This window comes from Phyllostomus hastatus, unplaced genomic scaffold, assembly GCF_019186645.2.
Source record: "Phyllostomus hastatus isolate PE091 unplaced genomic scaffold, TTU_PhHast_1.1 phas_scaffold_114, whole genome shotgun sequence".
Classification (NCBI taxonomy): Eukaryota; Metazoa; Chordata; class Mammalia; order Chiroptera; family Phyllostomidae; genus Phyllostomus; species Phyllostomus hastatus.
Genome location: NW_025334006.1, coordinates 228767 through 252587, shown reverse-complemented (window position 1 = coordinate 252587; position 23821 = coordinate 228767). Strand labels below are relative to the sequence as shown.

The following is a 23821-nucleotide window of genomic DNA, read 5'->3' as shown; positions in this document are numbered from 1 at the left end:
GAAACTGTTTTTCGTCTCTCACAGAAGCATCAAACAGAACGCCTCCTCCTCCAAACACATGTTATAGATGAAATAAGAAAAAAAATCTGTAATACGTGCTATACTTTAAATATGAAGCACAAAAATCTATTCTCAAGATGAAATCTGAGGTTTGTTCTGCTCGGTAAAGCTCACTGTATAAAGGCAGATGAAGCACACGATAAGGAGGTGTTATACTGATGGCGGAACTCCGCCTGCTCCATCTCTTCACCACTCTCCACAGCAAACTAAAGACTTTCTAGGGACAATTATGACTTTGCAAGATGATTTGAAATCCACTGACACAAGCCATTTTTAGCCCTTTGCTACTTTTTCCCTGTAAAACTTTTTTTGGGTATCGTGCCCCCTGAGATCACTATCCAGTACAGATAAATAAGTAGTTTCTTTTATTCAACATAAAGTTGGCTCTGCATACCTCATTCATTCTAAACCACACTCTAATCCATGTACGATAGCTCCAGTTTTAATTGTTTTGCACGGTGGACTGCTCCTGGTGTGTTTTGTGAAGATATGTTTCCATGACTTGAAAAGGAGCTTTTATTTAATTTTTTTTATCATGGTAAGAACTCGTAAATGAATTTTATCCTCTTAATATGTTTTCCAGTGTCTAGTACACCATTGTTATCTATAGGCACAATTTTGTACATCAGCCCGATAGAATTTATTCAGTTTGCACAGCTGAAATTTTATATGTATTAATTAGCAATGACCCATTTCTCCCTTCTCCCAGCCCCTGGCTACTACCATTTTCTGCTTCAGGAACTTTGGCTTATTTTTGATACAACATATAGATGGAATCATACAGTATTTGTCCTCTGTGCCTGGCTTATTTCGCTTCAAATTGTGGTGAATGACCAGATTTTTTTCTTTTTTTAAGGCTAGGCAATGTTGCATTTCATGTAGTAATAGTCCACATATATACCATACTCTCTCTACCCCTTCATCCACCAGTGGACGTTGGGGAGTGTTCACACCTGGCTATTGTGAGTAGTGCTGCTGTGATATGGAAATGCTAGTAGTTCTTCTAGGTATTGATTTGAATTCTTTTGGATGAGTACCCAGAAGTAGGATTGCTGGATTATGTAGTACCTGGATTTTTAATTTTTTGAGGCACCTCCATAATGATTTCCACAGTGGCTGCACCAGTTTGCATCATTCGCACCATCAGTATGCAATCGTTCCAGTTTCTCCGCATCCCCACCGATTCTTGTTTTCTTTTGTTCGTTTGTTTTATAAGAGCCAACCTAACAAATGAGCTGATCTCTCATTATGGCTTTGGTTTACATTTCCCTGATGCTTAGTGACATGGAGCATCTTTTCCCATACCTGCGGGCCACTGGTATGTCTTTCTTAGAGAAACGTCAATTCAAGTCTTTAACTCATTCTTTTTAAATCAGGTTATTCATTTTTGTTTGTTTTATTTTTGATAGCGTTGTAGGAGTTCCTTATGTCTTTTAGAAATTGCCCCTTTTCAGACACATGGTTTACAAATGTTTTCCCCCATTCCTTAGGCTGCCTTTTCATCCTGTCCATGGTTAGTTGGTTGGCCGGTCGGTTGGTTTTTGGTGTGCAGAAGCTTTTTAGTTTGGTGTGGCCCCATTTGTCTGTTTCTGCTTTTGTTGCCTGTGCTTGTGGTGTCATATCCATGAAACAATTGCCGGGACAAATCTCAGGAAACATTTCCTCAACTTTTTTTTTCTAGGAGTTTTGCAGTTGCAGGGGTCTTACGTTTAAGTCTTTAATCCAACTTTAAAACAATTTTTTATTTAAATATATACACAAACAAGTATAGAGCCATAAAGGTAGTAGAGATGTTTCAAAGTCTTCTTTAAAGAAAAAACAGAGGTATTCAAGGGCATCTGTTGTGCCCACGGTAACTATTGCTTCAAACCTCAGATGGAATCTGGGTTTGGCATGCTCATGGGGCCCACTGAACCTGACCCCACTTCTGATGTTGTTCCATGGAAGGGGAGGGGAGTTTTGCAAATGTGGGAGAGGCCAAAGGAAGGACAGCATGTTCAGTGAAAGTCTTTATTTCACATGGGGCAATAATATCTTCCCAGTTCATCTCATAGATTGTTGAAAGTGAGTGGAAAAAAACAACAGACAAAGAACTGTGCAGCAACTGGATAGTCACGGGTAAAAAAAATAATTTTGGATCCCTACCTGATATCATACATGAAAATTAACTCAAAATGGATCAAAGGTTGAAATTTAACAGCCCCAAATAAAAAACTCTAAGAAAACATAGGTATAAATATTTGTGACTTTGTGTTAGGCCACAGTTTCTTAGACGTGGCACCTGAAACCTAGCAACTGAAGCTGAAAGAGGCAACTTGAACTTCAAAATGGAAAAATGTTGTGCTTCAAAGGACACTATCAAGGAAGTATAAGGACAACTCACTGAATAGGAGAAATACTTTCAAACGACATGTTTGACAATGGTCTAGTATTTAGACTATATAAGGAAACCTTACAGTTCATAAAGGACCCATTTTTTAAAACGAACAAAGGATTTAAACAGACATTTCTTCAGAGACGATCAGCAAATATTCAGCATCACTGGTGTTTTGAGGAATGCAAGTCAAAATGAAATACCCTTCCTACCCTCATAAAAGCACAGCCAACAGCAAGTGTTGTTGAAGATGGAGAGAAATTGGAAGACTCATACCCCGCTCATGGGACTATAACCTGGTGCATCCCCTTTGGAAATGAGACTGGGAGTCTCTCCAAAAGCTAAATAAAGGTAGAGTTAACTATATTCCTTAGCAACCCCACTTCCAGGTATAGAACCAAGAGAATTTAAAATATATGTCCACACAAAAACTTGGATGTGAATGTTCACAGAAGAATTGGGTATAATAACCAAGAAGTGGAAACCACCCCCATGTACGTCAGCTGATGAACAGGCTTAAAAACCGTGATGGCCATACAGTGGAACGTGGTTCAGCCATGAGAAGAAACGAAGTAGTATTTTATGCTGTAACATGGATGAACCTTGAAAACATTATGCCAAAAGAAAGAAGCTAGACACCAAAGATTATCTACTTTATGATTTCGTCAGTATGAAAAGTTCAGAATAGGCAAATCCATAGAGACAGAAAACGGATTAGCGTTTTCCAGGGACTGGGAGGAGAGGGGAAGGGCATGACCGCTAAACGGGGTGTGTGATTTCTCTGGGGGTTAATGAAAACGCTTGGCATTGGGTCGTAGTGATTGGTTACACAATTTTGTAAAATTAAAAAAAAAAAAACATGGAATCGTACACTTTAAAGAGGTGAGTTTCATGGCATGTGAATTCCCTCTCAACAAAACCCAACCAAACGGAAAGCAGATGTGTTTGACCCCTGGAGAATGTATCCAGATGTAGATACCAGCTAGTCGTGACCACAGGCCGGAGAACCGGCCGCAGCCGGCCCTGTCACGGCCTGATTCCTCCCCAGAACTGTGATTACGCCGCGGATGTTTAACTTTGCGCTTTAATTCCTCTGCAGATACTTCCTTCATCCCACAGTGCCCAGCGATCCCCGAATCCGACAGGATAGACTGCGCCCCTGGTCAGACGGCGACAGAGGTCAGAGAAGGGGGCTCCCCGCCGCTGGCCGCCTGGGTTTTATTTGTGAGAAATGAGTGTGTGCAGTGGGCGAGGGTGGTGGTGGGGTGGGCTGTGCGCCTCCGATGTGTTCGGAGTTCATTCGCCCTTGCCGTGTTGAAATAAACAGCAGCGCTGTGGAAGTGGGCGGGGGGGGGGGGGGGGGCAGGGCAGGGTGGAGGGAAGGGGAGGGGGAGCTCACGGGACTGTTGGCCCCGGAGAGTCTAAAGTCCAGAGTCATTGGAAGTTCCCAGTGCGGTTAAATGGGTCAGGAGTGCAAGGGCGAGGGCAGCCTTGGACGGGTTTTTGTGGGCTGGGCCTTGTATCCCCTGAGACTAGAGGCCATCAAGCACATTTGGGCGGCCGAGTCGCTTGGCGGACTCAGTGGCGTGTTGGAACAAGAGCCTTCTGGAATCATATTAGTGGCAGGAGACCCCAATGGACATGGGCTGAAAAACAGACTTTTCCCCCTGAGTAGTTTCTACAAGAAAATCAGCTATTTGAATCCTGCTAGTTTTGATTAAAAGCTTTGTAAGAAAGGTTGTATACACTGAGATTTTATTCCTTTACTTCATATTTTATATTCTATATCCCATAATATCCTATTGGGATATTAACAAGTACTGCATTAAATTTTAGGTTAAAATTAGACAGTATTCACATTTCCATAATTTTGAATCTTCCCATTTTAAAACATAAAAAGTCTCTCCAGTTTAACTCATAGATATATATTTCTCAACTAAGTTTTATGTTTTTCTTAATATGCACTATATTACATATACATTATGAAGCTTTTTCCCAGCTATTTCATCTGCATAGTTCCTATTGTGAATACAAACCATCATGTTTTCTAAGTGGTGCTAGACTGTGTTATTGTGATGGCATTGAACATGAAAAAAGAAGAAGGAAATACGTAGGGTGAAGCAAAAGTAGCTTTATAGTGTCTTGCATGGAAAATGATACAATAATTAATAAATAAATAATAATAATAATACAAAGAATAACCTGTGTTTTGCATGCTTACAACTGTAAACCTAGTTGTTTTTTTATTTTTAATTTATTTTTTAGAGAAAGGGAAAGGGAGGGAAAAAGGCTGGGTAGAGAGGGAGAGAAACATTGATGTGTACGAAACATCAACCAGTTGCCTCTTGCACACCCCCAAGTGGGGACCTGGCCCACGGCCCAGGAATGGGCCCTGAGCAGGAATTGAACCAGTGACCCTTCAGTTCACAGGCCAGGGCTCAATTCACTGAGCCACCCCAGCCAGGGCTGTAACCCTACTTTTGCCCCACCTTGCATATCTCTCAAAAGTTTGACCTTTGATTTCTGGGGTACTGATACTGGCTTAAAACTGAAATAGGGATGTTAGGGAAGACTACATGCAAAAATGACAGTGTTAACCTGAATGTACTGGATCTCTCGTCTGACCGACTTCTACAGAGGTCTGTAGACTTCGGAACAATTTATGACAATGAAACTGACCTTTTGAACTTGGCAGACCTCAGTTTCGGAGGTAGCAGAAGTGTCTCAGACGTAGGAAGTCCGGTTCTCCAGAGGCTACCCGTACCCCCAAACTCCTTCTCCACGGAACCCTTGGCCTTTTGTTTTCCGAATGTAATTTACATATATGGAGAGCAAAGGGATACATTTAAGGAGACTTTATAGTTATAATGTGATTGCTTTGTTTATAAGAGGCCCAGAACGTTGATTTAAGTTGTATTCCTGTTGCGGTTTTTCAGAGCCATGACGTCAGGTGTTGGCATCTAACATACTTGTCAGCGCTCTACCTTTTCCAAAGGGGTAGTGTTGTGACGTATGCTTTTTTTATCACAATGTCTGTATGGACACATTCTCTTAAAAAGAAAGATTCAGGTATTGTAGTTATGTACAGAAAGAACAGGAAAGTCCTATTCATAAAGTTTCTTTTCTACCTCCAAACTCACTCCCCAGAACCAGTCGATAGCGTGGTGTGTATTTTTCTCTGGGCTTTCTATGTTTTTGCATTTACTCACATGTTTTGCATTTATGTAGATTTGATTCTACTGTGTGTACAGGGTCTGGCAGAAGTAATGCCTGCCTGGTAGGGTAACACTATGGGTGTAATAATTTATAGTTTTAATTTGAACATTTCACCTAAAATGCCATCTGGTGTGCTTGAGTGTGATATTGTTATTTTACCAAATTACATGCTTATGATTTTGTACTAAAAGATTTTGTAGTAAAAAAGGGTTGTTATTTGTGCCAGGCCCTGTATTATTTTATAATTCACTTTTTAAATTTAGGACATTTAAATTTACTGTATTATTGTATTTTTAAAATAGTTTGCTTCTGTTTAGATGATCATATGATTTTCTCTTATCAATGTTATAAATTGCATTAAAAGATTTCTTAATTTTGAACCATTCCAGCTTTCTCTTGATAATCCTTACTTGGCTATTATGCATTAATTTTTTAAATGCACTAATGACTTCAAATCTAACATTTAATTAAAATTTTATACATCGTGTTTTTAAGTGAAACTGTCTTGCTTAATTGTCTATTTGGACTTTCCTTGTCTAGTTGGTGGTTAGAATTATTCTGGTTTAATAAAATGAGTCAGGAAACTTTCCACCTTTTCCTCTGTCCTTAAAAGGCATAGACATATAATATGAGAATATTCTGTTCCCCAAACTATCTGGACAAGATACCATTGTTTGGGGAAATATCTTGGATGACCTTTTATAGTTTCCCATGGCTACTGGTCCATTGAAGGTTCTCTATCTCTTCTCATTTTCAGTCTTTAATATTTTACTCTTTACAGATTCAAAGTGCATTTTTGCATACATTGGCAAATATGTATACAAATAGTTGTCTCATCATTATTATTTGGGTTAAAAAGTCATACGTATCTGCTGTTGTTCCCCATTTTTACTACTAACCATGTTCGTCTTCTTTTTGTCAGCATAGTATTGGATAAGAAAAATTCATATTTCTTTGATCTTTTCCTTGAGATTCATTGATCTGCCAAACTAAGAGCCAAACATGTCCTCACACTGTAGTAATGATCAGTGTGGCATTGCAGCAGGAATCGATACCTGTGCCCCTGGAATGTCATAGAACATCTCAAAGTGCCTCTTCACGTTCTCATATGTGTGCACTTAAATTTAGTTTAGAACAAAAGTGGCATTTCACATCAGTAGTGGAAACAAGGTCTATTGAGGTGACGGTGGAGTCTGTCTCATTTGCAAGGCTTGCAGACAGCTCCCTGTCACGTGACCTTAGATGACTACCTGTAACAGAGCAGGTGCTCACTTCCTGTTTTAACCTCCATGCTGACCTGACCTAGAGCACTGCTTTTCCTCTTCTTTTTTTAAGTATTTTTTTATTGATTATGCTATTATAGTTTTCCTAATTTTTCCTCCTTTCTCTCCCTCAACCCTGCCCCTCCAGCCCTCCAGCATTCTCTGCCCTGTAGTTTGTGTCCATGGGTTGTACACATAAGTTCTTTGAGTCCTGTTTCCTATACAATTTTTTATCTCTCCCCATTTTATGCCTACTAATTATGCTTCTTCTTCCCTGTACCTTTCCCCCACTATTCCTCCCTTCTCCCTCCCCACTGATAACCCTCCATGTGATCTCCATTTCCCTGATTCTGTTCCTGTTCTGGTTGTTTGCTTAGTTTTTGTTTTTGTTGTTTTTCTTTTCTTTTAGGTTCCTTTGTTGGTAGTCATGAGTTTGTTGTCACTTTACTGTTCATATTTTCGATCTTCTTTTTCTTAGATAAGTCCCTTTAACATTTCATATAATAATGGCTGGGTGATGATGAACTCCTTTAACTTGACCTTCTCTGGGAAGCACTTGGTGCTTCAGGCTATGAGTACATTTTTCCCCGGAGTTGATAAGATCTAGTGTCTGTGTTTCAGGAGTTTCATAACATTCTGGTCTGCCATATTGCATATTTTGCTGTTTTATAATGAACTTAAATATTTTTTTCTTACTGGCCCTTCTGTCAACTTCATGTAAATTTAGTTGGGTGAAGAGGTGGGTGTCTGTGTTTATTTCAACATTTTGATTCAGTTTGCCATCTATTTCATTCATTATAACAAAAACAATTTTTAGATAAGTGCATCTGAAAGTGGTAGGGCCTTTAGAAAATACCTCTCACCAAAGGATGGTAACTTTAAAAATCTATCATCAAACCATTTGGAGAAGCCACATGTGATTTATTTTTGACATTGTGACATTTTGAATGTAACCCTCTGTCCTAGCTCTATCTTAGGTCTCTCTATTTTTCTTTGCTTCCTTTTTAGAAATGCGTTTCTTCCAGCTGTGTGGTTAGCCATTTCCGTGACCCTTCCTCATGAGAAAGTCCAAACTGCTTGGCCCGCGCCCAGCTCACCCCGGTGGGAATACTGAGCGCCTCCAGCCTCATTTCTCTTGCTCAGTGTTCTTGGCGCAGTGAACTTGTGGCTTTCCTGGGTCTGCTTGGACTATTGCTCCACTGTCCCCCTGTTTAACCTTTTCTCATGCATTAGGAATGAACTTACCTTTCACCTACCTGGAAGCCCTCCCCACCCCGCCGGCAGCCCGCTAGGCTGGGTACAAGGCCTGGTGTGTTCCCTCAGCCCTGGGCACAATCTGTTGGAGCACTGATCTCCTCAGACTGTTGAATGTACTACTAGTGGGTACGTGTGCTCAACGCGAGAACTGTGTCTTCTTTATCTGTATTCTTAGTTCCTTGTCTGGTAGGTAATTCAAGCATATTGCATGGCTAGATAAATGTATAAATAAAAGAGGCATGGATAAGTGACTGGAAGAATTATGAGCCATCTTAAATTCTCCCTGGGGGGGAAATGGTTATAAATACATAGACATATAATAAATAGACGTACAATACTTTTCTTCTTTCATTTCATGTAATGCTAACTCCGTGCATTGTCACAGGAAGACTGCCGGTGGCGATATAAGTGCTGCTGGAAGCCGACAGCGGACCCCAATGTCCCCAGGTGCTTCTTCCCCAGGAACTGGGGCTATGAAGTCAGTGACGGCAGCAAGAAACAGCAAAGCACAGGTGGGCACTGTGTCCCCCATCAGCTCCTTATGACCAGGTAGGTTAGCAGCAAAATAAAGGCTAAATGCTTCTCTCTCGCTCTCTCTGCTCCCTCGCCCCAGGGCTTACTGCCAGGTTGCAAAGGACACCGTCCCCATCTCTCTTTGGAAATGATATCATCGATGCCCTCTTCACAGCTGAATATCAGACGTCCCGCCGTCTCCGTTTTAAGGTCGGTTTGGTAGTTCTCGCTGCCTGTGTCTCTGGAGAAAGAGGGCCCGCTCGCTGGGTGTAGCGCATTCTCCTTTACGCCTGCGCAGACATGTGGAGGCAGAGCGTTCCTCCGTTCCTCTCTGCACTGATCTCCGGATTTGATGGGCAGGCTAATTTTTATTTGATGAGGGACACGTGATTGGGGGATTTCTCCTCGCAAATCAGGAAACACGGGGTCAGGAATGAGAAGCTATTTGCATTGGGGGCCCTGTGGGGATGAGAATGTTTTGTAGCTCTACAAAGAAATGGTCTTATCTGGAGCTGTCCCTTTGCTTGTTTGTTTGTTTCCTGACAGATCACGGATCCCAATAACGTGCGCTATGAAGTCCCTCATGAAAATATTAAGCCGTTTAATGACACAGCTGATGCCGCCAACTTGAGCTATCACATCGAGGTCACTGACAAACCCTTCAGCGTCAAAATAATGAGGACGAGCAACAACAAAGTCTTGTGAGCTGTTCAGCACTCTTGCATGTCTTTGAATATACAGTCCCAGAGTCATTCATTCCCACTTCCTGTGGGCGGGCGATGGGCTGATCGTACTTGGGAAAATGACTGAAGCGCAGAAAAATGTCAACGCTTTTAGGACCAATCATTGATGCTGTTAATTTGTTGTGATTACAGGCCAACAAAAACCTAGCATGCTGTGCACTGCTTTGCAGAGTTATATAAATATTCTTGTGTTTATGTGGGTTATGAAATAGGGAATTTTATTATTTTGGATAACCACCACTCACACTGGAACTCAGCTTCACTGTACATCATTTCAAATTATGATTTCCTGAGAAACTTACCATCAAGCCCCTAAAGCTAGCCTGAGCTTAAATCACCAATTGCGCTGGAGGAATTACAAGCATCGATGTCAGTAAACGCTGCATTCAGATGCTGGTCCTCGCGGCTCACCCGCCTGCTTGTGCCGAGGTGCAGCACCGTGATCACCTCCTCAGTCTCGGCTTCCTTGTCCACAGAAAGGGCGTCAGGACGTCACTGTGGCTACGTGTCCCGAGGTCATGCTTGTAAAGCACCCAACGCAGTGTAGACATAAAGTGAATGCACGGAAAATGTAAGGTCATGTCTGTTCATCCCCCCTGAGTTTCTAGTCTCACATCTCCAGTGCTAAGCTCCTCTAGAATGAAGGAGTCAGAGGCACCCTAGAAAGGCCTTCTTCAAAAGCATGAGAGTGGGTGGTAAGACCCGAAGCCACCGCTCTCGAAGGGCAGAGGACGGAAGCAGAGAGAACCAGAGGTAACTCTTGCCCTTTCTCCACCGCCCAGGTTGAACACGGACATCGGGCCCCTCCTGTTCGCCCAGCAGTACCTGCAGCTGTCCTTCCGACTGGCCAGCGCCAACGTGTACGGGCTGGGCGAGCACGTGCACCAGCAGTACCGCCACAGCATGGCCTGGCAGACCTGGCCCATCTTCACCCGTGACGCCGCCCCCACCCAGGTGAGGGCCCCTCCTCCCAACTGCTCGCAGTGAGGAGGGCCTTCTCCCTTTTCAGAAAGTAACCCATAGGTGAGGTAAGCTACAGAGGAAAGTGACCTACAGAGGGGCGTCTGTTTGCTACTTTGCCCAATTTAGATGTCCATGTTGGAGAGTATTTGTTCTCCTTGAGGTGTATAAACTCACAATACTAATACAACAATATAAAAAACATTTCATGTTTAAATAAAATATTATGTAATGACTATATCATAGCGGTTTGCCTTCCTCCTCCTTCCTCCCTCCCTCCCTTCCTTCCTCTTCCTTCTCTCCTACCTTTCCTTCTTTCTTCTTTGCATTTTAAATTTAGTCTGTAATCCAGCCAGGTGCTGATACCGAAACTTTTCCTGGCTATAATTTTAAATCTGGCCTAATTTTGCGCAGTTCTTCTGATCTTCTCTACTTACATATCACGCTGATTCTTTTTCTCCTCTCCTGCAATTTAGCATAATCGGTACGATTGCCCTGTACACCAAGGACTGATTTTGCAACATCCCACAGGGAGCTTCCAAAAAGCTTTCTGTATGTTATAATCTCATATCTCCTATTCTCACATCACTCAGAATTATGCACACTATCTCCTTTTATATCAGGGCCCTCATCAGGGCCCTGTGACAGGTTCAATGTATTGTCTTCATTTTTTAAAATTTTAAACTTTATTACTATCTAGGCACCATATATTTATTATAGAGTAGAAAATACAGTTAGGCATAAAGAAGAAACACAACATTTCTCATAATACCATCGCCTTCTACTAACATTTTATTCTATGTCGTTGCAAATGTTCTCCAATTTTTCAACAATAACTTGACTGAGGTATAACATGCACCGCAAACTCACTTAGGTGCACAGTGCAATGATTTCAGCGCCTCTCTGAGCTGTGCGGTCATCGCCATAACCCAGGTTTAGAAGGTGTTCATCTCCCCAGCGGGATCCCTCTACCCTCTGACACTGAACTGCTGTGTTCAGCCCCGTGCCGACTCCGGCCTCCGACAGTCACTAATCCGCTCTCTGTGTCTGTCCGTCTGACTCCTCTGGTCATTGTATGTAAGGGAAGCAAGGCCATGTAGGAGGATCCTTTGTGTCTGTTTCTTCCACTGCACACAGCGCTCATGAAATGTACTCAGGGTGTCGCACGTGTTAGCATTTCGTTTCTTGTCACTAGAGTATCCCATTGGATCGTGCACACACTGAAAATGCTGCCATTTTCACACCTTCCTTGTACGATGCTAGCTACATCCAGTGTCGACCCAGTACATGTTGTGTGTGGCTTTCGATGTGGCTCTGGGGTGAATAAAAACATTTGAGACCGATGCTATTATTTCTTTCCGTTTTTGTTGACAGGGCTTGATGAACCTGTATGGCGCTCACACGTTCTTCTTGTGCCTTGAAGACACCAGCGGCTCCTCTTTTGGGGTTTTTCTGATGAACAGTAATGCCATGGGTAGGGAGCATCTCTTTATCTTGGCAGCAGTGTGTTTGGGGAGCTGCCTCTATAAAACGGATTTGCATGGTGAGATCAGCGTTTACCAGAAAGAGTATTGGACCCACCGTTGTCCTAGGGAAACTAGAAACAGAAAGTGGTTAACCCGCCTGCAAACCCAGCTCACGCTGAAAGCTACTTTTATCAAAAACTGCTTCAGGGATCTCCTTTCATGTAATGCTTCCCGTGGTACTTTGTAGATTGTAGGGTTCATTGATAAACATGTTCCAGAGGTGCCTGTAGATCTCAACCTGCAAACCATGCTGTCCTCCACGTAGCCCAGCCCTTCCCCACTCCAGATTCTTCCCCCTCCAGCTTCTGGACTAACGGTGCTCTAACAACATAGTATTTTTCTTTTTAATTATAGGTAAAATCATCCAGGAAGGTTTTAAACATTGTTTGATTACATCACTAGCACCTCCCAGACATTTGTATTTTTAATATGGCCAAATTATTCATTGAATTTGTTCTTTTTCTTTTTTTTAAATATATTCTTTTTTAAAGATTTTATTTATTTATTTTTAGAGAGGGAAGGGAGGGGGAGAGAGAGAGAGAGAGAGAAACATCAATGTGCGGTTGCTGGCGGCCGTGGCCTGCAACCCAGGCATGTGCCCTGACTGGGAATCGAACCTGCAATGCTTTGGTTCACAGCTTGTGCTCAATCCACTGAGCTACACCAGCCAGGAAATTTGTTCTTTTTCTTAAAAACATCAATTAATTCCTCGTAGATGTTGTGTTCATTTAATATTTTGATAAACTTCAGCAATCATATAAAGGAACAGCTGTGATTTTCAAAGTAAAGCCGAGACTGTTTGGGGTAGCTCAGGTATTTAAATTCTGGGGAAGAACATATGTGCAACCATGAAATCCTAATAGCTCTTATTTTAACCCTTTCAGAGGTCACCCTCCAGCCTGCTCCTGCAGTCACCTACCGCACCATTGGGGGCATTCTGGACTTCTATGTGTTCCTGGGAGACACCCCGGAGCAAGTGGTTCAGGAGTACCTGGAGGTGAGGCTTTACAGTTAGATAGTCATTACTGATTGCTGTTACAGCCCAAGAAAAATAAAATTTGGGGGTAAATCATGGATTACAAATGTTGGGATTATCAGTCTTTCTTTTATCATATGTTTATTCTGATGCACATTTATTGAGTGCCTACTGCATACGAAGGAGTCACTGTGCAAAAAGGCTTGAGAAATGCAAAACCAGGCAGATGCTGTGCTGTTGTCCAGAAATGCACAGTCCATCCATATATGATTGGTCATTCCAAAGATCTGAGGCCACACATCAGCAAAGTTGATTCACTCACTCAATTAATAACAATTTAGTGAAAAGAAACCATGTAAAAGGAACTGTGCTATTTCTTTTGGACTCAAACTGTAAGACAGACATGAACTTTAGACATCATTTGGCCAAACTTTCTACGTTGCAGACGAAAAAACTCATGTACCCGAAAAAGGTAGTGATTTGTTCAAGATGATGCATAAAGGTATATGAAATATAGTCCAGGTGCCAGCCAATTTCTAGTCCATTAGGAGAAATATGGCAGCCTGAAATAATTATCACTGGCAACACCATATAATAGATGCCATTAATGAGGCACAAACAAGGAAACTAGGGGAATGCAGAGGCCTGAAAGAAAGCACGGCGCTGAGGGGACGGTCCTGTGGGAGGAGAGGGGCACTGACGGAACAGTACAGGACAGGACTCTGTCTGGGATCTTCTCAGAAGGGGGGCTTGAGTGACCGGCGCACTCGGGTTGCAAACATACCGCAGCATTCCTTCACCATCCCATGCTGAGTCCCATCCGTCCTTATTCGTTGGCACACACGACTACCTGAAATCCTGTCGGACATGTGTTTCTTTCCTTGAAGCTCTGTGTGAGCAGAACTGTTAGCTTTATGCCACCGTATCCCAAGTGCCTCCGTTAGCCCCTGTCAAATCACCAACAATGAGAAAATATTTATTGTGTGAATAAGTGTCTCTTCTTGCCCCCTCAGCTGATACTGTTATTCAAGCATGTTATGCAAACCCCATCATTCACTGAAGTTGCAGCTGGCTCTGGGAGTGCACATGGTACTTCGTAAAGAAAGATGGGAGCTATGGAATTTTGCAGATTATTGTCAGCGATTACTCTGGGCTCTGATATTTTAGATCTGGGAGCTTAACAGAAAGTGAAGTGCAGTCAGGGCTGTCTGTGTCAGACATGGTGCTGCAAACAGTGTTTATTCCAAATGCTTAGACGCTCCTTTACCTTTCTAGCTTGTTGGACGACCATTCTTGCCTTCCTACTGGAATCTTGGGTTCCAGCTTAGTCGCAGGGGTTATGGTAACATCCAGGGTTTGGAAGAAGTTGTAAACCGAACTCAGAATGCTGGGATCCCATATGTAAGTTGGAACTTCTCTTATGCATTTTGTATCTTTTATTTTTTTGTACCTAATTCAATTTATTAGTTAAAATATACTAGATAGATGGGTAGAGGGATGCATGGGTAGATGGTAGGATGGATAGATAGATAGATAGATAGACCTCCTCTCATAAATTTGCAAACTAAACCTATGTCATCATGGAAAGAGCACAGTTATGGAGTCAGATGGATATGATTTTGAATTTCAGCTTTCCCTCTTCTAGTTCTATGCAATGTTGGGCCAGTTAATGACCACCTCTGTGTCTCAGTTTCCCTCTTTATAAAGTGAAAATCCAAGACTTCCTCTGGCGGGCGGGCTGTGAGGAATGCCTTGTTCTGTGCACATAAAGCATGTAGCACAGAGGATGACCCCCATCAGAGTGAGCAGCTGTTCTAGAAGAGACAGTAGCTCCCGGGTGACATGGTTAATCATTGCTGATTATGATGGTGACGACTTACGGCAAGTGAGTTTCTCATAGCGACCTTGTGTGCTCCTTCCGGGTCCGGCAGACTAATTTTGAAAGCTCTGTGGTTGTAAAGTATTTATGATGTCCAATGTCCACTAGTAAATAAAAAAAGATCATTATTAAGTGTATAATATTTGCAAAGCTTCCCCCTGGAGATGCGTAACATATGGTTAATGAAGTTACCAAAGCAATCTCTGTGGGGCTTGACCTTGGGAACTGTGAGGCAGACAGACGTTTGGTTGGTATCTCAAGGAAGATGTTGCGGCTGGCAATGACTTTGGCCTGTCTCAGGAGTGTTTAGTCCCCTTTCAGAGCAGCAACGAGGTGAAATTTTTCCCCATGAGAAAACCTGCTCACTGTGTTGTTTTGTTGTTAAGGAGGAATGATTATGTATTTCGTTTTACTTCTCCCGGGTCTGCTACCTGCAAACCCCCAATTCCAGGAGGAATCAGGCCAGATCTTGCCACATCTTCATTGTTTTCTAAAATGCTCTTGCCTTCGTGGGTGACCCGCACTGACTGGCATTTTGTAAGTGGAGAAATGTAGACAGTGTGTGGGAAATAGCTTCCCTGGGGTCACTGCGGCTAGCCAAGTGGCACAACCAGGATCCTCCAAAAGTCCTGCGGCTACATGTGGGGGTGGAGTCAGTCTCCCCTCAGACCTCTGACGGGGACGGCTTGTCTGAGGTCTTGCTGATTCCGAAACAAATGAGCTTTTCTTCCACAGATTGGATCTTTCGCACCATATGTCTGTTGGGGGGCCCCTGGGTCCTACATGACTGCCCAGTATTAGGACAGATGGTGCTGCATTAGCAACAGGCCACAGGCCACATTTTCCCTCAGGCTTGTAAGCTAGAGTCTCTAAGGCACGACTACAGAAGGAACACTTACTTCAAAGACCTTCGTAAGTCTTTGAAGTAGTGGCTCACTGGAACTAAAGAGGACATGGAATCAAAGGGTCTGTCACCAAAGCCCCGACTGAACCCCTGCCCACTCCTGCATGTGACCTTGGGAGATGTCACTTAACCCCTTCACATTTCAAACTTCTCACTGAGAATAACATCTGCTCCCCTCAGCTTGGTATGTGAACACAAAAATAACGTGTGCACGAGAGTTTGGTTCGTTAAAGCTCTATCCCTTTGTCCTTTGTCTTTGTTAATTATTACCCTAGGAGTTTTATAACAGAAGGCTGTTTCCTCCTCTTACGCTATAGTCTAGCTTGACGATGTCTAGGGTCTAAGTTAGTACGTGGTTATAACATTACTTGTGGGCTCACTCAAGCAAACATTGAAAGAGCACCTGTTTTATTATGAGCATCTAAGCCCTCAAATCACAGGGACAAGCAGCCCCACTATCACGTTCCTCCCAATACCTTATGACAGGCATCTGTCAAGGCAAAGAGACAACCTAAGAGCATCTGTGTCCTTCAAGGAGGGCTTATTGACCCCTAGGAAGTAGCCAAGTCCTGGAAGTTCCAGGATCATGGAGGAAATAGGGCTTCCATTTTAATGGCCAAGAACCCGAGTGGCAATATCAGTGTGGTGCTATTGCCGGGGTGCTAACTGGCCAGCACTGTCTTCCAGGACGTCCAGTACTTGGACATAGACTACATGGATGGAAAGAAGGACTTCACTGTCGATGAAAAGGCTTTCCCTGGTCTCCCAGGTTTTGCCGAGAACCTACATAAACTTGGACTGAAATATGTCATTATCATGGTATGTTGAAACACCTATTTGGTGGTCTAGTTTTTCCTTTAAAATGCAAAAAAAAATGATAAAAACAATATTTTATTATCTTGTTTGTTTTCTAGAATCCTGGCATCTCGAATGATTTTGACTACTCTACCTATACAAACGGAACCAAAAAGAGACTGTGGGTCTTGGGAGACAACGGCTTTGTCCTTGGGCAGGTAATTTCTCAAAAAAAAAAAATCAGAGTAAATGACAGTCATTTGAGGAAGTTTGTGCTTTTGGTAGGACAAGAGGTGCAAGGAAGGCCAGTTACTTGTCATGGCTATAGAGGTTTCTGTTATTATTATTTTTAACCAGTTGATGTAATAGTAGAATGATTAAAATTCTTAAGGATTTATTTATTTTTAATTGAAATATATTTGACATATAACATTGTGTACATTGAAGGTGCCCACCATGTTGATTGGATACATTTCACTATTGCAGTATGATTGCCCTCATCACCACGGCCCGTCTCTCACATCACGGATTTTCCTTCCTTCCTTCCTTCCTCCCTCCCTCCCTCCCTTCCATCCTAGAATGATTAAGATCTAGTCTCTAGAAAGCTTGCCCCTGACTCTCTAATAATACTGAGAGTTGAGTGGCAATATGTGATTTGAAGAAAGTGTTATTTGTTCTTAAAGTCCTCTTACCTCACAATTTCTGTTTCTTTCCCATGACAATAAATTCAACTGTGGTAATGGAGCAAGATGCAGAGATGCTCGTGTGAAACCTATCTTAGCTCATGTACTTTTAGTTTACAGGAGACTTACAGAGCCCAGCTTTCGTTCTGAGGTAGTGATGTCAGGCATTTAAGTAGGCTGCTTAGGAACTGATTTTCAGGGGCAGTTGAGCTTTTGAAAATATTTTAAATCAAATCATGTAGTCAGCCTTCTCTGCCAGTTACATGTGGGGTCAGCCCTCGAGGACTTATTGATGGGAGATTTACTAAAACTGGTACTTCAGCTAACAGTTCACGCGGCTGTACTTCTTGTTGCTCCTGGGCAGTTAACTTGGCAAAACTTGTCTTTTCAGGGTTATCAGTGACCCCTTGCCTAACTGCCCACTTAGTTCTTACCATCGACTTTGTATGCAATATACTTACTTCTGTTGATTTTCTTTCTCATTGGTTTTAGCTTTTCATGAAACAGTAGAGAAGTTTCCTTCCTTCTCCAAACCAATTATTTGCTTTTACTGTTTTGTTTGATGTGAATTTCTAAAGTACCAGGTAGACTGATTTCACATGCAAGTACAAAGTCAGGCCACGGTCATGTAAAAATTGTTTTGTTTATCTGAAAAGTAGATTATCCAGACCTGTGAGTCTTTTCAGTCATATTCTTATTTGAGTGGCATATCATTAGAAATTTGCATATAATTAAAACAATTTAATTATAATAGATAGCTACCTCCAATTACGAACAGATAACAGGAATCATTTGATCGAAGATGTTGGCGCAGGTAGTAGTGCCAGAGGTGGTGTGGGTTAATTATAAAGGATTTGGTTAAAATGAACACTCCAGTGCCTGCTCCAGGTGCCGTGTTGCTGTAGGTGATTACTTTGTCACACCCCCTGTTCCCTGAGGTTCAAAGTTACCTGCGTTTGTTACATGGTGCCCCATCGCCTAAAACAAAGAACCAGGAGACAGATAGATAGATAGAGAGATACTCATTACACTGCCTGAACATTATGTTGTCCCTAAATGACAACCTACCAATTGGTTGGGAAAATAAGTAACAATGTATGCACAAAAGCTTGTGTCCTGTTAATTCAGAATTTTCAGCAATTTGGCTATGATCATATCTTTGTGCCATTTGTGGCAAAAGTTAAAAGCCAATCTTTGATAGAAATAGATAGGATGAGAAGTTAGAATATGAAGTATTTAACCTAAGAAGCACAAGATTCATTTAAACATTTAAAAAAACATTGTTTATATGCCTCAAACCAACATATTATTTATAAACAGCATTATTCAAAGCGAGTTTTAGATGATCTTCAGTTAGCAACATATTAAACAAATTCAATCTTTTTTTCTAAAATATTACCTAGTTAGACTTTCTAGTATTTTAAACAGTTCTCTCAATTGGCCTGACATGATGAGATTTTGCTTTTTTTTTTTTAGTCATAGAAAAAAGACATTTGATGGCTTCTCATCTATATAATAAGTTGTTTTTCCTTTTTTCTTTTCTTGCTTTGGTTCCTTGCATCTATCGTAACATTTAGCTTAGGGAGGAGGGCCACCCGTTGTGATCTGTGATGGTGAGTTACATGGGGCTCCCAGCAGAGGAGTCAGTAGCCAGTAATGCATGCATGAGTGACCCGTCCAACAAACCGCCCGGCCTTCTTTGCCCTTCAGGGATATCCTGGATGGACAGTCTTTCCTGATTATACGAATCCAGCTTGTACTCCGTGGTGGATAGAAGAGTTCAGAAAATTTCATACATTTCTGAAGTTTGATGGAGTGTGGATTGTAAGTCGCTATTCCAGGATTAAACTTATTTTGGAGACGGATCTTTCAAATTTTGAGATGAACTTTGAGTATAATCTGTAATAAAATCATTTGCTTGTCATAGTGATATTAAAATCCTTTTACTTAATGCTGGGTTTATATGCAATTAACTAGATCCCTCAAAACTCTGGATTTTAATTCTCAGTCTGCTACCAGCTGGTTAAGTTCTTTTGGAGAAAGTCTTTTGCTTTCTTATGGCTGCAGCTTTTTGCTTCATTGACTCTTTTAGCTTTAAAAAAATACTATTTTACTAGAAATTACAACTACTATTATTAGTAGCAATGGTTCATTAAAATTTAAATTAAATCATTAGAGAAGAATTTAGTGGGTGCGTTTTAATTTTTAGCAAACAGGAAGTGAGGAAGAGTCGGAAATTTGAAAAATTTCTCTGTTAGCAGGTTTATGCATCGGCTACTTTTAACCTTCTTTAAAGAAATGGATTTGATCTCAATTGTATCTTCTTCTTGCACTGCATTAAGCAGAATAAAAGGGAAAATTATAAAATAGAATACTACCCTATCTTAGTTTCTTTAAAATAATGCTGAAGCCATATCAGTAACTATAAAATCATAGCCTGTAAGAATTAGCCTGTGAGATAGTATTTCTTAATTAACCAATTGCAATCAATGTGTAAAGGTTAAATGTGCCTGATATCATTTAGAGTGGAAAGATACCTTAGATATAATCTAATCCAAAGGATGATATACTCTGGTTTCTCTTCTGATCATATTACTCGCCTTTTACAAAAGATGAAACAGAGGTCAAAAAAATGTAAGAAGATTACTTAAGATCCCCGAATCTATTAATAAGAGACCCCAGCTATCCAGCTTCTAGTTCAGTAAACATTCCTGAGCAACTGCCTGTTTATCGGTGACTCTTCCACTCTGTGTATTTTGTGTCTTTGAAGGAATTGGATGAAGTCTCTAACTTGCTCCCAGCTTCTGACCATAGTTGTGAAGACAACCAGTTGAACTTTCCTCCTTTCACTCCTCGTAAGTTTTTGCCTGTTTGCTACGATGCAGGCATGAGCCATCTAAAACCACCTCGGTGGAACTCTGTGTGGCCAGGAGCAATTTTCCTTCTCAGTTTAAGGGACTGCCCCCACTGAAGCCCCCTGACCACCCCTTGCTGGGGACCTTGCTGCCTTGCTTGTTCTCTCGTTGCCTTTTCACTGCCATAGTCCAAGGGCAGGTGTGTGGTGAAGGTCGTATCTCCTGTGGTGGTGCCTCCTGTCTCGAGTTCTACATGCTCCCACCCTGTTCACTGCCTCTAAACCCCTTTAAAATGTGGTTCAAGTTTAAACTTCATGACAGTGTCAGAATACTAGAAGTACACATCACCTTCCGTTGGAGTAAATCCGTAATTTGTGTGTGTATTTGTTTAGCTCATTACCAACAGCCTCGTCAACGGTTCCTGCTAGTCCTTCTTATTTTGAGTCTCATTTCTAGTCCAAGTCCATTTTCCAGGCCCTGATTTTGAAAGAGTGTGTGTGTGTGTGTGTGTGTGTGTGTGTGTGCAATAGTATATTCTTTGTGGAAACAAATGCGCTCCGGCATCTCAGTGGAGTACACACTACAAGTTTATTTTTTGCTCATATAATACTGCATTGTGGGAAGTACTCTCATCCACGCAGTGACTCAGCAATCTAGTTAACTTCTATTGCCCACTCCTCCTTTCCTGGAGCCTTTTGTTTATAGCTTCCTGGAGAAAGGAGAAAGAGAAGGGTAGTGGGAACTTTATGGAAAGGCCTGGAAGTGCAGTGAGTTCAATTTGCTCACATTTTTTTGCTCACGCTTGCTCTTGGAATCCAATTGGAATCCAATCAGATAGTCTCTACTAAACTTCAAGCAAAAATGTGGATATAATGTTATACTCCCAGGAAGAAGACACAGGCTTGGTGAGCATCTGGTCAGTTTGTTCCAGTTTGTTCTGGTTTCTCCACCTGTACCCTCGGAGCAAAGTTTAGCTGTCCCTTTGCCCCTTTAGGGCACTGAAGGGGTGAAGAACTTTTTTGGAGAATCTTGACTTCAAACCGTTGAACTTCTTGCAAAGTCTGCTGTTTCTTTCCCCTGGTTATTCTTTATTCCTCTCTGCTCATTCTTTGTTCCCTGATTTTTTTTTCACTGTGGATTAGTTTATCATGTTTCTCCTTTAGCCTCTGAATCTTCTACTTGGCCCAAACTAGGGTGTTCTTGTTGTCGTTTCCCTGCAGAACACTGCAATCTCACCCACCTTCTGTCTGCTTCTGGGAAGCACCCACACCCTGCCTCCCAGCCTTCTGTCTACCTGCACAGGACGAGCTGCCCTGCCTCTGGTCTGCTTTTAACCTTTCAGGAAGAGAACATACGCTTTAGCTTGAAAAAAGATTTAGATATATGACCTTTGCCCCTGGGACAGTTTAAGTGCCCCGCCTTATAATGGAAGTGACTGTGAAACTCAAGCCACGAATTTTGCCACACCAGAAATGTAACTGTCTTTATAACTTATCGCTAAATGTGATTCCTCACTTCAAACCCTGATTCTGTTGGGCTGGTGGGAAAACTCAACCTCAGTCGTTCCTGGCTCCACCTCTCGCTGGAACTGTGCCCAGGCTGAGGTTCTACGAACAGGAAGGCTTCCTGAAGGAGGGGAGGCGTGGCCCCCCCAGGTGTTGGTCTGGAAGGAGAAGGAGAAGAATGAGACTGCAGGCCTCAGGACAGAAAATGTTGGGCGTTTTAGGCATGAGAAAGGGAAGATGCTGTAACAATGCTGTTTCCAAAGGCAGCATCTAAGTTCTTATTCATGAAACCACCCTAGTGTCATATCTCAGATTTTTTAAAAAGTGTGACTGGGGTGAGGATGCTTGAAACATGGGGATGAACATGCTCCCTGTTCACTGCGCTCATATCTGTTCTTTGCGCACTCAGCTCTCCTTGACTAAGTCGATGTAGTTAGATGTGTGCGCTTCATTTATGTTTTATCTCAAATCAGCGTTCCGTTGCTCTGAGCTTGTTCTGGCTCGCCTCCACTCAGCACCACTCTCCGTGAGCTCAAGAGAATGCAAATGAATTTTAATGATCTGTCTCCCCAAGGGGCTCAGTGTATGCCCCAGGTAGGAAGGGCATTTAAGATAGGATTTAAGATCTGGAAAGGGTTTTGTCAGGGGGAGGCTGGTGGGGAAGGTACAGGCGCCAGGAAGTACACAGGGCGGTTACTTTGTGCGAGTTTGCTGACAGGGAGGGGCTCACTGACGGGTATTTCCCCACAGGAGTGCTGGACCGCTTGCTCTTCGCAAGGACCCTCTGCATGGATGCTGAGTTTCAGTGGGGCCTCCACTATGACGTCCACAGCTTGTACGGCTACTCCATGGCGAGAGCCACCGACGCGTAAGCACTCGATTCCTGCCTCGCTCCAGACGTGGGGAGCTGGGAGGTGGAGGGTTTCTCTTGTCGTCTTGAAGTATATTTTTCAAATATATTCTGGGGTTATAAGAGTCTAGAAACTCAGATCTTACAGGCTGCTAAAGAGGGCTTCTCATATATTCCCTGGGTTTCTGCGCAGGACTGTTTTTGATTGGCTTGTGGCTGAGGACTTGATACTAGTAGGCAACTATGTGTGAGGTATTTAGAACCCCTAACTGGAAGCCAGCCCTTGCTTGGGTTCTAGTACTACATATGCTGTGGTCATCACACTAGGGTGTCCTGACTTAGCAAATAAAAATACAGCACACCCAGTTAAGCTTGCAATGGACATAAAGACTATTCATTGTTTACATGAAATTCAAGTTTACCTGAGTGGCCTATATTTATACGGCAATGTTATACCACACCCTCCTGGCTTCCTTCCCTGCTGCCTGCTCCAGACTCCCTCTCGATTTTCCCCTCAGCCCCAAGATGCACGCATCACCACCACCCCACCGCTACCATCACCACCACCACCACCACCACCATCACTATAACCATCACCACCACCAGCACCACCACCACCACCATCATCACTACTACCACCAGTACCACCAGCACCAACACCACCACCACCATCAGCACCACCACTCAGTATGAAAGTTGAATAAAGGGACAGATGCTTCCTGCAAAAGATTTAGTCTTTTTCAGACCTTCTCACATGAACTTTTTGCTAATGACTTTGTAAACGGAGGACTAGCTCCCTGCAAAACCCCCACCAAGTTCCTTCCTAGGAAGGTGGTGAAATATAATCATTACACCTAGGAGAGAAGAAATTCGGGGCTAAGCTTAAGAAGATTTTAATCTTAATGTACAAAACAGATGGAGTGACTTAGGAAAGAACGTCTTGGTTTTTCTCTTCTGATTTCCTTTTGTTTTGGTGTTTCTAGAACTCCGTGGTGGGGAATAGGGACAGGGTGATGTCCTTCTGGAACTTTTCTCAGCCCTTTTACTTGACTTCTCTAGGGTACGCGGCGTCACTGACCACTCCTTTGAAACTCGGTTCCCTTGGTTCCGGCACACCGCTCTCGCTTGGCTCGCCGGCCCTGCTCCCAGCATCCCCCTGGCCCTCTGTTCCTCTTCAACCTCTGGGTCTTTTTCATCTACTCTCTCACTGTCGATAAGCCTTTGGCGTCCACCCCTAGACTCCTTTTTTCATTCTCTGCCAATGCAAAGGTAATTTATTTCTTTTCAGTTTTTACTGGAATTTATTTTGATAATTTTAAAGTCTATGATTCCATAACGTTATAGCTTAGGTCTCTCTCTGCTTTCCAGACCCAGATACCCACAGCAACCTTCTGATCTTCTCTAACTTGGTTGTCGTCTTGTCCCTCCCATGCCATTCACCTTCCCCTGTTACTGGTTTCTGC

The 23821-nt window shown here is 42.5% G+C and overlaps 1 protein-coding gene across 1 annotated transcript in view; it reads left to right on the top strand.

Annotated features, from left to right (window-relative positions):
• MGAM2 (maltase-glucoamylase 2 (putative)) overlaps positions 1–23821 on the top strand; it is a 62493-nt gene that overhangs the window by 2785 nt on the left and 35887 nt on the right. The window contains exons 3-15 of the mRNA XM_045855568.1: positions 3534–3613; positions 8555–8681; positions 8783–8892; positions 9229–9383; positions 10208–10379; positions 11760–11859; positions 12796–12908; positions 14163–14288; positions 16358–16489; positions 16585–16683; positions 18859–18972; positions 19919–20003; positions 22259–22376. Coding sequence (XP_045711524.1) covers positions 3534–3613; positions 8555–8681; positions 8783–8892; positions 9229–9383; positions 10208–10379; positions 11760–11859; positions 12796–12908; positions 14163–14288; positions 16358–16489; positions 16585–16683; positions 18859–18972; positions 19919–20003; positions 22259–22376 — 1531 coding nt within the window. The remainder of the gene's footprint in view (positions 1–3533; positions 3614–8554; positions 8682–8782; positions 8893–9228; positions 9384–10207; positions 10380–11759; positions 11860–12795; positions 12909–14162; positions 14289–16357; positions 16490–16584; positions 16684–18858; positions 18973–19918; positions 20004–22258; positions 22377–23821) is intronic.